Consider the following 13,272-nt stretch of genomic DNA (forward strand, 5'->3'; position numbering starts at 1 on the left):
GGGGCGGGCGGGGCCCGGCCGGCCCGGGGCGGGGCGAGGCCGGGCGGGGGCGCAGCGGCGGGGGGGGCTCGGGGGGGGCGGGAGCGGGAGCACCGCCCCGGCCCCCCCACCCCGCGCTCGCCGTGGTCTCTCCCGGAAGCGCCGCCATCTTGCGGAGCCGGCCCGAGGCGGCGCAGGGAGCGGAGCGGGCGCGGGCGGATCCCGGGGCAGGTGAGGGCGGCGCCGCCGGGAGGAGCTCGGGCCGGGCACGGCGGGGCCGAGCCGAGCCGGCAGGAAGCGCGGTTCGCCTCGCGCAGGTAACGGCTCCTTTCCCCTTCGCCCCCGGTTCCCCGGGGCTCCCGCCGCGAGGCCGCTCGTGCAGGGCCGCGGCGACCGCCCCGCTCCCCTCCGCGGGGGAGCCGCCGCCGCCCTGTGTGCGCCATCCCGGGGCGGTGCCGCCCCGGCGGGGCCCGGGGCCGGAGACTGCCGGGTGCCGTGTGTGATCCGGACGCTGACAGCGCCGCGGGCGGTGGCGGGGGCGCGGCGGGGGCGAGCGCGGCCCGCGGCGGCGGCGCCATTGGGGCCGGGGGGGCTGCGGCGGAGCCGGGTGGACCCCGGGGCGGGGGAGCGGCTCCCCCGGGTTCGGCCGCCGCCGGTCTGCTGGGCTGGGCGCTTATCGTAGCAACTGGCGTGCGGTTCCCTGCTGTCTTCGGCACGGTGGGGTCTGTCCTCTGGAGCAGTGAAACGTGTGCTGGTGCACCAGGGAGTGGAGGTTAGTCGGGTGTACGAGAAGCGCGATCAGGGAAATTGGAGTTCGGCACAGTGTGAGGAATTGCAGCCTCAAGCGTGAGAAGGCGTGACAGACACTGCTGGAATGAAGTAGGAAGAGGAATATAAAACCCAGGGGAGACGGAGCATAAAATAGATGATAGGTGATTGAAGAAGAAATAAAGGTTGATAACCGCGTGCGATTTTTATAGGACTGTTTATGAGTAGGAACTTGAGAAGCAGCATTCTAATAAAGTGTGGAACCTTCACTCCTTTAAATTCCTGAGGAATTGTGGCCCATTTTCACCTTTGAGATACAGGCATTCTCTTCTGCCAGAAGTTGTCGGGGAACATTTTTCGGATGTTGCAGCTTTCTTGTATGTTACTGCTTGAGTGTGGTCGTTGGGTGTGTTTCACCAGGAGTTCGCTTGATTTAAAGAAGTATTTGGTGGGGATTTATATCTTGAAGTATGCTTTGCTTCTGGCTCACAAGACCTTGAACTTTCTGAGTATCTTTAATTTCTGTTTTTAATTTATTTTTTGTGTATGTATGTCCTGCCAGTCCTGCTCTTTGTACCAGTGATCACAAAAAATTGCTAAATTGTCTCCTGGTCTCTTTTGCTGTCTTCTCTATTGTTTTTCTATAGGGTAGTTCAACAGATAGATTTTACTGCACTGACTTGGCATTGCATAGCCATAACAAACGCATCACATTTTTATTTTTTTTCCATTCCCCTCAGCTCTTTTCTTGGGATCTCTGCATAATGTGAGATACATCTTCCTCGAGTTGTGTCTGGACCCAAGTATTTAAGAGGCAGTGTTGTTGGAAATCCTGCTGCTGTAGTAGGTGTTTAATATTAATAAATACATCTTTAGACTGAGACAGGAAATATTCTGGTGGGTAGAGATTGCATCCGGCAGCTTAGTATGTTCAGTTGCATTCCTGCCGATGAAGAGCCCCCCAGGGCAGCAGCATGATTCTTATGTCTGCTCAGGGACATGGGTGCAGATATATAGCACCAGTAAGATTCCTAAATAGGGATTTTAAAATACGGTGATGTAAAGAACCATTTTTTCTTAAGGTGCTTACCGTTCTCTTTCAGCCCGTGCTCACATTCAAAGTTATTGGTGATACTTATTCTGGGAAAGTGTAGGCTATTTTGTGGAGTGTGTTCACACTTTCTGAATGATCACTCTTGGATGGCTGTGTTTTTTCTTTCCTTGTCAAAGTCTCTAATGTTACATTAGGGAAAAATCAGTCCCAGATCCTACTTGCTTAGTTACGTTTGCCCTTTTGTATCTACTTTTTTTGGGGGGGGGTCTTTGAAGCAAAATAGTTGATGCAGGCCTAGGAAATTCCGTTTATATGCAGAAGAAAGTAGGAACACAGCATCTGTAGAAAAATAGAGGATTGAAAAGTGATTATCCTAAAATCATGAACATTAAAACGTGAAAATTTATGTGTTAGGTAGTTTTGTTTTGAAAGTAAATGGCTTACAATATTGGGAAGAACTTATCCATCCTTCACAATGGAAGACAAGTAAAGAACTCCATGGTATTACTGAGTGCTTAGTAGTGTATTCAGATTTTTGCTAGTCCTTCGCAATTCGATACACTTGTAAGATGATCCTTATCTGGTAAGAGGAAGGCGTCTTTGACTTTTATTTCTTCTGTTACGAGTAGGGATTCTGAAAACATGCTGCCTGGCACTATTTCCCTAAATGGGAAAGCAAGAAAGGTGGCAGTATCGTAGATATACAATAATTGTCTTTCTCATTAATAATAAATCTGTAACTTACAAGTAACCTTTACATCAATTGAAGAATCATTAGTTGAAACAAAGTACAGTGCTTTGGCATAAGAGAAGTATTAATATAAGAGAAATATTTGTAATATTGTGTAAATTTTCTTCTGAAATTATTGCTAACAATATGCTGAATTAGTTGAATTTCATAAAAGCTAGATGTTATGTGGTTCTTAAATATTTAGATTCAGATTGAGTTAAATAAGATTCTACCTGTAATCTAGTGCCTAATTGAACTTATTAAGAAACTTCGTTATGAGCAGGTTGCTCCTTAACTATTTCTTGCTTATTTTTCAGAAATGAAGTTGTGGATTATCAGTTACTGAGTCATCTGCCACAAGTCTTTTCAGAGTGCCTGCTCTAATTTCTTCTTTAGTGCCTTTTTTTTAGACTAGATGGGAAGTGATACAAATTCTCATCCTTTTCGAGATTTCCTGGTTATTAGTCTCTAACTCTGGGATCTAAGAACCCACTGGTTAGACTGTTGAACTGGAGACTGTTGTTCAGCAATATGTCCACAAGGCAGTCCAGTTTTCCAAGTCATAATGTGAGTTTGGTTACTGAAACAGCAGCGGTAGTCCAACAGACTGAGATCTATATTTCTGCACTCTTATTTTTTAGTCTTGCCATGAATGTCTTAAATGTTTTGTTTCAACTTGGGCATGTTCGGTATTGCTTCTTGTCCTTCAGGAAGGAGTTATTCACTGCCTTGGTAACTGTCTTCTGGCAAGAAAGTATCATTTTTATCCATTGATCAGGCATTTGGCAGGAGAGAAAAAACAGTGTAAATCAAAGCAGACTAAAATACTTCAGGGTTTATTAGAATGGGAGTTGTAATTTGAGAAGAGTTATCTAGGGCCTCTAATGGGTTTTTCTCGTGAAGTATCACAGCACAGAATCTTGAGATGTGATCCTGTTACAAGACTTCTTGAGGCAAGAGAGATTATCTTGACTGAAAAAAGTAACTTGTAGTTTTATTGCCCTTCCTCCAGTCATTAGAGATGGTTGTCATTATAGATCTTGCTATACAAAAAAATGCAAGATACCATTTTTCTGCTGTTTTAGAAAGGTGCCAAGACACTTTGGGGCGTAACAGTGAAAAGAGGGAGCTTTAGCATTCACATTTTCAAGAGATTTCCAAAACATCAACTGAATATCATCGTTTGCACCTCATGCAAGATTCAAGCGTGCAAAGCTAAAATATGCATTAGGTCAAAGCAGGAAATTTAGATAGAACAAGGGAGAAAATGTAAACTACTTTAAAGTTGCAGTGCCAATTAGCCTGCAAATGCTTTGCTGTAGGGAGGAATAGTTCGCAAGTCTGAACTGTGATAGAGCAGGCTTATTTGTTCGACAGCAATATAGTGCAGCAGTTGTCATCCCAGGGAAAGGGAGTCTTTTTTCTGACATCTTAAATAGCTTAAAACTTTCAGCTATCTTAGCTCTGTGCATTTTGAAAGAAAAGGCATTGTTGCTAACTGAAGTCAGTATAAACAGTGAGCAACTAGATGGATGAACAGAAGTCTTCAGTAGTTTTCAAGTTTTAGTAAGGAATTTCAGTTTAGATGATGCACTTTGTCACAGAAATATATGTAAGTGAAAGCCTTCTGCCAGAAGTGAAATCCTTGTGCACAAGTAGTCTTGTCTGTCCCGTGTGTGCATATTACCCTTTCATATTCAGTATACTTAGTATTATCATGGTCTGGGTTTTGTTTTGATTTTAGAAAAGATATGCTGGCTTACTGGCTGCTCTGTTAGAGGCAGAGTATGAGTGGCAAACTGACAAACTGTGAGTTTTGATAATGAGTCTGTACTGATGTAGAGTAGATTTATAACTGATTTAATGATTTGGCTTGCAGTGTTAAAGTTACAGGTGAATTTAAGGTTATATAAACTCGGCTTAAAATCGTATCTCTGTGGAATTTTAACGTCGGTTTGACTAAATTACTTGTAAATATAACTTGGAATAACTGGCTTGAGTATTGCTGAATTCCATGCAAATGAGCAGGCACATTGGGTTCTTTGTCCTTTTCAGCAGCACACCTCAAGGAGATCTTGAATGAGCACGTGGATGAGAGGATGAGTGTTTGTTGAGTATCTAGTGTCATGCTGGTATGGTATCTGGCAGGCTTTCCTTTGCAGACAGGGGGTTTTTTTTAATACTTGCATACTGTGTATTCTCTCAGAGCTGAATGCTCTCCCAATTCATATAATAATTCAGGTGGATGTCTTACATTGTTTTTACTTCGAATCATGTGAGTTTTTCAGGACCTTGGCTTCTTTTTTTCACCACCATTAAAACTGCACTTTCTGGTAGTTTTCATTTCTGTCTGCGGGCTGTTTCGTATTGCACCTTTCACAAAAATAATGCGGTTGTTATCCACTAGATTTCAGCACCTCACATGTCAAAGTAAAACTGTTGTTCTGCAAACATCTTATAATTTAGAATTCAGGCTTTGACTGAATCCATGAATATTCTCTGCTATTTTTGCCTTGAACTATGCAGTTCAAAAGATATTCCAACAAATGCATGCTATCCGCAAATCTTTTACACTGTTGGAAAGGGAATATTCATGTCTGGTTTTTTCCAAAGCAGAGGAGTTGGTTATTTATGAAGCTTGTAATTCAGATGAAGTATTTAGCAGACAATGTCCAAGTCTACATACAAAAATGATAGCATCTTTCTTAATATATGTAGAGGTTTGCAGGATGGACACCACGCATCTTATTATCTGAAAAATCTTACAAGATAAAGCTTTGACAAATGATTCTTCAGAAGGCAATGAAATATTGCTCTTTCAGGAAGAGAAGATATATTTTGAATGCCACATCTAGCTTTTGCATTTCATGTGGGTACAACAGAGTGTAGAAGTAATTCTTCACTTATAGTTTCATTTTCCTAAGCTATCCACTATCTACTATTCCACTGTCTTAAAATCTTTTTGCCAACTTACCTCTGCTTCCTTGTTATTTGCCTTGAAAAAATTCCTATTCTCTGTTTAAACTCCTGAATTAAAAAGCATACATCTGGATGATAGGTCAATGTAGTGAAGAATTGTATTTCTTTGAGTTTTTTCTTGTCTTGGTTGTCATTGTTTTATGACTGTACAATGTGTAGCATGATTCATGAAACAGTAAAGATTCCTTGCACAGTCCTAAGTGACATTAAAAGTGATACTGTTAAAAATTATGAATATGCAAAATCTTTGGGAGGAAAAAAAAGGTTGTATATTTACTTCTCTAAAGCAGTTTTGACCGCTCAGAAATCCATGATTATATGCTTTGGTGACTTAAGAAAAGTTAAGTGAGGATATTCTGATATTTATGGAGTAAAACCACCCAAGTTACATTTTGAATTGTGCATTCGTGGCCAGAATTTGATCGCTAGTAGAGAATGGCTGTAGGTGGTACTATCTGTATTTAGCAGTGTGGAAGCTGCTTTGATGCTACTTCTTTGATGTAGAAATTTGCTTTACATTTCTTTGGGTTTAAAAGTATTTTTTCATTTCTTTCAAGACTGAGTTTAATAGACATTTCATGGGGAGCATTTTTGTGAGGAAAATAATTTAGGCTATGCTTAGGTGTAGAGCTAATTCAGAGTATTCTGGTGTCTTCCGGAATTTGCAGGCAACCTAAAGCATTATCTCAGTGATGAGAAATCTGAAAACATAACGAGATTGTTGGTTTAAATACCAGCACCTTTATATCTACTTGCAAGTTACATTAACAGAACTGCCTGACTAGTGTACTTCTCTGAGTTCTGAATTGGCTACTACATTCCTGATATAGCTGCAAGTTGCAGCTTCCAATTATTTATATGAGAGAACTTTTCTGGTAACTTCTGTAAAGTAGTTTTGTATCACCACAAAAATGTGGGATACATCAAGTAGAAGAAATAGGCAGCAGCATAGGGTAATAAATCTCTCATGAAAAAATTTAGTTTTTTATATAAATGAAATTGCTTTTGAGTTTGCAGACTGTCATACTTCTGTACTAAAAAAAAAAGTCATAAACTATGCCCCTTATTTTATTTTTTTCTTTGAATTCCTAGGGATTTGGGTTTTCAGTTACACTTGCTCCTTCCATGCCAGAACATGAAAAGGGATGGGGCAGGTGGAGAGAGAAGGGGATGCTGCATAGAAGTGAATTTTTTTCTGTTTTTAAGAAGAATGCGTAGAAAAAGTTTTAGTTTGTGTTTAAACACTGGCAAAAAGGACTTCTGGGAAAGCAGACGTGCTATAGCAGATCACCATAGTAATTAGTATCAGCCAATGAGAAAGGTCATGGTTGCTGGTTTAGGGCAACACTTAAGAAGGGAGAAGGATTTAAAAAGATGGCTATAATTCAGTTTCGGCTGCGGGGGAAGAAGGTCAAACCAAGAACTTAATATGTGAATGTGTGTCCAAAAGCAACAAGGAAGACCTTGCCAGTTCAGTAGTTCTTGAAATGCTGGTGGATGTGGGGATTCTCTGGAACATAGATTTTTGTCTTGTTTTGGAGTTGCTGCCCAGATTCTGTTGGTGAATAAAGCAAAACGTACTTGGAACTAATTTCTAAGCAGTAACTCCTTTAAGTTTGTACACTTTAATTCTTTTCCTTCTTGCACAGTGTGACAGTGAATGAGGCTGTGCGTGTGTAAAGGAACTTGTCTTAGCAATGGTCTCTTTCAGAGACCATGTATGGGTAAAGCAGTTCGGCTGGTTCAGCTCCTGCTCCTCCCTCTCGCAGAGCTGAGCAGAATCTCTTCTGCTGAAACGGTTGTTCCACTTTCTGCTTTCTATATTTGTCCAGCAGCAGCACACTGGATAACTAAGCAGTATGGCTGGCCTGGTGGGCATTTGCTGAGCAGAATTGAGAGCCAGGGCTTACAGTCTCTGTTACATCCGTCTGTCTGTCTGTCTGCATCTCTGGGGAGGACTGGAGTTCCAAGTGAAAGGTGATCTGTTTGTGGATGTTGTTTTTTTGTAAAATGCAGTTCATTCAAATTTAGGAGTCTAGGGACAGGGAGCAGAGGAGGGAAGGCAGTTGTCTTGCAGGGACAGTATGTGTGTAGTGAATGGCAGTGGCATCAGAAGGATACAGACAGATTTAATCTCCAAAAGAGCTGCTGTATTCTGGGATGAGGATTTCAATCTCCCTTCCTGCTTTGGGGTGTGATTAGCCAGGGCCTGTATCTTTCCATAAAAGGTCTGTTGTCACTGTCTGCCTTGAAGATTAATGAAAACTAGATCCTGTCCTGGAAGATCTGAGTGGTGTCTTTGCTTGTTATGGGCAATGGGGATTAATGAGGAGCTAGACCCTGCCCTGCCTAGTTGGGAATCAGGAGTTGGTATTGAGGGATGGGGTTTGGGGGAAATACCTTGTTAGGAAGAACTGGAAACTTGTAGCTAAGACTTTCCTGACTGTGTGCTTGTGTAAACTTTGTATTAAGGCCCTGCACGCATTGGGATGATGACTATTCACAATTGCTTTTTGAAGGAGTAGATCAGGTGAACAAATAGTACAGAAAGTCTGTTAGCTGCTGGTAGTGAACTGTTCTTTGAGTAGCAGAAAGGTGCTCGAAATTGTGGCAGCAACTGGATACACCATTAACATTGGCAGTAATTTTTTTGAGTAAGAGAAAGAGGGAAAGGGAGAAATAGTTTGTTTGAGAATACTGTCCACTTACAAATTCTCCTGCCTTTTGAATATCTATGCAAATAGGCATCAGGCCTTTTGGTTATGGAATTTGAGCAAGGAAAACGTTGTTTCAGTTGCGAAATAGAAGTCGGCATCTTGCTAAAATCATTCTTGAGGACCATATTCCATAAACTCAGTCTGAATTATTTTTCTTTCCTACCACTGCAGTGTCTTCAGTGTATATCCTCCTGAGAAAGCTGTGTGTCTTGAATTTGGAAGAAGCAAATTTTAGTGGCACATTGGTGGCTCTCAGCTGCCTGGCAATATCTGAATCGCACTGATGTCTGCAGGCAGGGACCTGTGACAGAGGGTCATCTTCTTGAACGGCTTGAACTCAAGCAACTTTGTTGTGTGTCTGTTTTCCAATCATTCTTTCTTTAATGGGGACACACTGCAATAATTGTTCTGTGTTCATCTGGAAAACCTAAGAATATGCAGCTTCTGGGATGCTAAGCTTGTTGCTTTAAGTGTCTTGACGTTTTTCCTAATTCTGGCATCCTCTGCCAGAATTCGGCCTGCTGCCTGTTTTTCTTCCCACTTTTCCACTTCCTGACTCCTTAGTTGATATCTTTTCATTTGTATGAGTTACCAGTGAAAGGTAATTCTTGGTACTGTTCGGTGCCGGTGGTTGGGATTTTGTAATTCCTCTACTTTGAAGTGCTTTTTGGTAGCATACTTACCTTTTTTTTTTTTTTTTGTAGTCTTGTAGCAGGAATATGATTAGGCAGTCACAAAGGCCTCTTGGAAGTGCACTATTGCATGTTTAAAAAATACTGTGTCCATTCTGTGAAAGATGTCATGATAAATGGGTAGAACACTGAATAAACATATTTGCACCTAGGGCATTGAGTAGATGAAAGATAGGCTATAGGGTGGCACTAGGGAATTTTAATCTTACCATTTTGTAAGAATCTTCCTGAAGGCAACATATAAGAAAGTGACATTGTTCAGACCTAAGATAAGCTGTCAAGACAGGAAATCTTATTTGCCAAATATACTATGAGTTTGGGTAATCCATTCTAGATTGGCTGTGTTACCCTGTTTGCAGAAAAGATTTAATCAGGATTGGAGACAAATGAAAAATTAACTTCTGTCTGATGTCCTTTGAAGGTACTGAAATTCTACAGGTAGGGATAATTTTTTATTTTCTTCTTGCCCTATTTTATTTTTTACAAAAATAATTCTGTTTTTTTAATGTCATAATCATGCAGTTGAATAATAAAGTTAAGTTAAGACTGGAAATGTGGGAAGATTATGGGAATTTGGAATTAAGTCCAGTGTTCATTTGAAATTAATGAAACTTATAACTGCTGTTGGAAAGCAATTACAGGTATTAAACTCCAGGAAGAATAAATGAAAGTTAAAGAATATTTACTTGTGATTTTAAAAAGCTGAATCATATAGTTTAATCAAGGATAGTGAATGCTATGTCTTTAAATATCAGATACAGTCCACTGACAAAGAATTGGGACAGTAAAGGTGATTATATGGAAGAGCATGTATGTGCTTCTTAGAAGTATAATGGTTTTTTAACAGAAGCAGTGGAAGCCTTCTTTGTCACTTGAGGCCTTTAGAAAGAATTAATCAGTAGAGAATTAATGATGTGAAATTCAGCACCTAAATCTGAGTATCTAGTTCCATGAGTAATTTAAATGAGCATCTGCCAGTATTGCTCTGAAAGTATCGTGCCATCTTTGTGTTTTTCGCTTCCTTTGTGCCACTAAGACTATGTGTGGTTGTGCAGTGAATTCAATCTGGGAGCATGCTTGGATTAAAACTATTATATTCATGTTGTTGTTGGTAGCCTTAATCACACCTTGCCCATTTCCTTTCTCAGGCTTGTTATACAGAGGTGGGGATGGATAGCTGGTGAGGAAAGAGTTGTGCACTATTCTTTTGGCAAGAGCATCAGCTTAAATTGAATCTACAGTAGGAATATCTTGATCTATTCTGTTTCTGGAGAGCTGTACCCAGTCCTCTCTGTAATATAACCCAAAAAAATTAAGTAAGAATTGTTTACCTGTGTTACCTACTATGGCACATGTAATTTGGTTCTCTACTGGGAAGTACTAAATGTTGTCTTAATATACTTCATGAAGGCGGTATTTGATACACACTGTGTTTGATACTGCTGTACAGAGAAGCTTGCTGTTCATCTGGGAAGAAATCAGTGAGCTTTTCTGATGTGAGGACAGAGAGAAAATAATGTGCCACATATACTCTCCCTGAATCAAAACCTTATATGTGACAGTCTAAGGTACTTCCAGAATTTAGGTACAAGGTATAGCAACCATGAGAATCCAGCAAGATATGTGAGGATTTTATGTCTGTTTTGACTCCTCATGCAGCCAAAACTGTATTTATAGCACTTGTTTTTGCCATAAAGTTTCTGGAATCTCCTTCTGCTAGCAGTGGAAACCAGCTGATGTTATACTGTGCCTTCCAGGAAAAGTGAATGGAAAGAATTGATGGATAAGTGTGTAAAGTGAAGAACATCTGAAAATACGTGCGTAAGACTTCAAGCAAGTACTGACTCTGGTTCTTGGCAAAGTGCATTGATACTCTTTATCCTTCTCCCCTCAGTCTAAGATCAGGTTGCGGATCCAGCAGGGAGGGTTTCTGAGGCCTTGGGAAGAGAAAGGAGCAAGCAAAGCTGTGCTGGCACGAGAGTCAGTGAGCATCAATCACCGGAGAGAAGCAGCCTGGAGAGGGTGCTTCAGGGTCACAGAGTGGGCCATAAGGGTAGTTTGTGTATTAAAAGGCTGCTGATACCAGTAGGAAAAACATTCTATTAGATGTTCATAACTAAGAATGAAAGCTGCTTCAGACAGGGAAAAGTTAATTTAAAATGTGACATCACATTTGTGAATAGTAGTCAGACAAATAATGGTTCAAGGTGCTGCATGTGTTTATACATTCATGTGTTTTCAGGAGATTGTAAATTAATGCAGATTTTTTTGTTTTTTCTGTATTATTTACAGTTGTTTGTGTGCTTTAGGTACTATATAAAGATAATGAAGAGGGTAGTAAATGTTGCAAAAAAAGAAATTGAAGTATATACAAATGATGCTAAAAATGATGACAAATTGGAAACCTTCAGAGCTGGAGTAGAAGCTCAGTAAGAACTGCTTTACAGTGAAATGGTTAGATTTTATTAAATTTTTTAATAAAAGTCGGGACATTCCTAAGTTGATTTTCCCACAGAAACGCCAGCATTTGCCTCTTAAGAAAAATGGCGTGAAATACTTTTTAAAGCTTCAGCTCTACACACCAATATTAAGTCTCTTTAAATGTTAGTGAAAACTGTCTGCTGTTGAAAGTGATTTGAATCAGTATTCATTTGTTATAATAGAGCAGTGACTTCAATTCTTTGCAGATGTAAATGAGTGTAATTTGAGACTATCCATTTACTGCTACAAAGGGTTTGACCATGTACCTGTTACAAAATAAAGATAAAAATAATTGAGCATATTTTTACTCTTTGGTTTGCAGGCGTGGCAATGGCAGATTCTGCACGGTAGAGTTCATGGCAAGTATTTGTCTAATATAAGCCAAGCAAGACGCACATACAAGCTTAAGGTAAATCAGTCTTTCTTAGTTGTGCTTCTTTGAAATAAAATATAAGTGATTATACGTAAACATTTTGCAAATACAGAATTTCAGGCCTACTCAGAATTTTGCATCCAGATTAATTCTGATCTTTCAAAATTGGGACACCTCAAAATTATTTTCTTCTGAAACTGGCAGTAGATGCTGGAAACGACCATGTGCACTGTGTCCTCTTTTAGTATTTCAGGTGTGATAATACAGAATAGTGATTGCACTTGAGGATCTTTTTTCTCTGCATTTGAATCTATTCCCTTTTGTGCAATCAGAAGAAAGTTATGTAAGTACCTTGAATTTTTAACACAAAGCTGTGCAAAATGCATCTGTCTAATCATTGCACAGGGATGATTTTCCCATCAAAACTTTTTTACTTTACTTTTAATGATAGGAAAGTGAAAGTGTTAGTCTTGTGGCTGAGATGGATGAGGTTGTTAAAGTTCAGCTAAAGTTCAGTTGCTTCTAGGAGTAGGTTCAGTGGTTAAACTGAAAATATTGTTTCTGTTCACTAAACCTCAATCTTCTACTCAAAAGAAGATATAAAACTGCTACATTTGATAGGTCTTGCTGCGGTGTGTACAGTATCCATAAAGCAAAACATGAATGCATGTTTTCTAAATATTTCGAATCTTCATTCAAAAAGTAGATGATATGTTGCTTTTGTTTTGTATTTGTAACTTGTGATATATTTTGAAAGTCCCTTAATGCCATAATCTGGATGGAGATAGCAAGCTTAAATCTTTTGTTGGTGAGATTCTTTGGGTTTTATTAACAGACAGATGTTTTGTGGACATTTTTTTGTGAAGTTGTTTACTAGGTTTTCAACTGAGATGCAACTGTAACAGCGTGATGATATTTTCTTATCAATACACTCTGTCACTAGTTCTCAAAATACTTTTTCACAAAATAAAAAAGATTATAATATTATGCAAATGGAAACTCTTAGTACCAAAAAGTGACTTGTCAAATGCTATTTAACCCATAGTTAATATAACTGATATCTTCTAAGTCCCAGTCTCATGTTTTCAACAGTAGATCATAGGATTGTTTTGCGTTCTTAAAGTGTGTCTCTTGACCCTTTCATTATGGGTTGTGAGGCTTAATGATCGGTCTTGGGAATGTTTGGGCTGTAATTGCTGACTGGGCATGGAACAGACGTTGCAAATATGGTCAGCATGCCAAGTGTTAAGTATTTTATGATGTCCTGGTTAGAGGAACTTGAAGCATAGCATTTTAAATGTTTAACTCTCTTTTCTTTTTGTCTTAATCTGCAGTAGTCCCAAAATGTGCACCTCTTCTCTTCATTCTGTTCTTACTATATATTAAAAAAAAATTACATTCTTATAGTGGAACATACTGTTGTGAGTAATTCAACTGGTCTACTTGCTAACTGTACAGATTGCCTGCTAACCTGTATGCCTGATAGTATTTGTGCTGGC

The 13,272-nt window shown here is 39.9% G+C and overlaps 1 protein-coding gene across 16 annotated transcripts in view; it reads left to right on the forward strand.

Annotated features, from left to right (window-relative positions):
- Positions 1 to 43: 43 nt before the first annotated feature.
- CELF1 (CUGBP Elav-like family member 1) overlaps positions 44 to 13,272 on the forward strand; it is a 61,419-nt gene continuing 48,190 nt past the window's right edge. For 3 of the 16 annotated variants that reach the window (XM_027704682.1, XM_027704691.1, XM_027704701.1), the window contains exons 1-2: positions 11,240 to 11,373; positions 11,723 to 11,809. In XM_027704682.1, coding sequence (XP_027560483.1) covers positions 11,371 to 11,373; positions 11,723 to 11,809 — 90 coding nt within the window. In that variant the 5' untranslated portion in view covers positions 11,240 to 11,370. The other 13 variants (XM_027704710.1, XM_027704719.1, XM_027704726.1 and 10 more) reach the window with 12 other exon arrangements.

The sequence above is a fragment of the Neopelma chrysocephalum genome, unplaced genomic scaffold, assembly GCF_003984885.1.
Source record: "Neopelma chrysocephalum unplaced genomic scaffold, ASM398488v2 Primary Assembly neopelma1_24, whole genome shotgun sequence".
NCBI lineage: Eukaryota > Metazoa > Chordata > Aves > Passeriformes > Pipridae > Neopelma > Neopelma chrysocephalum.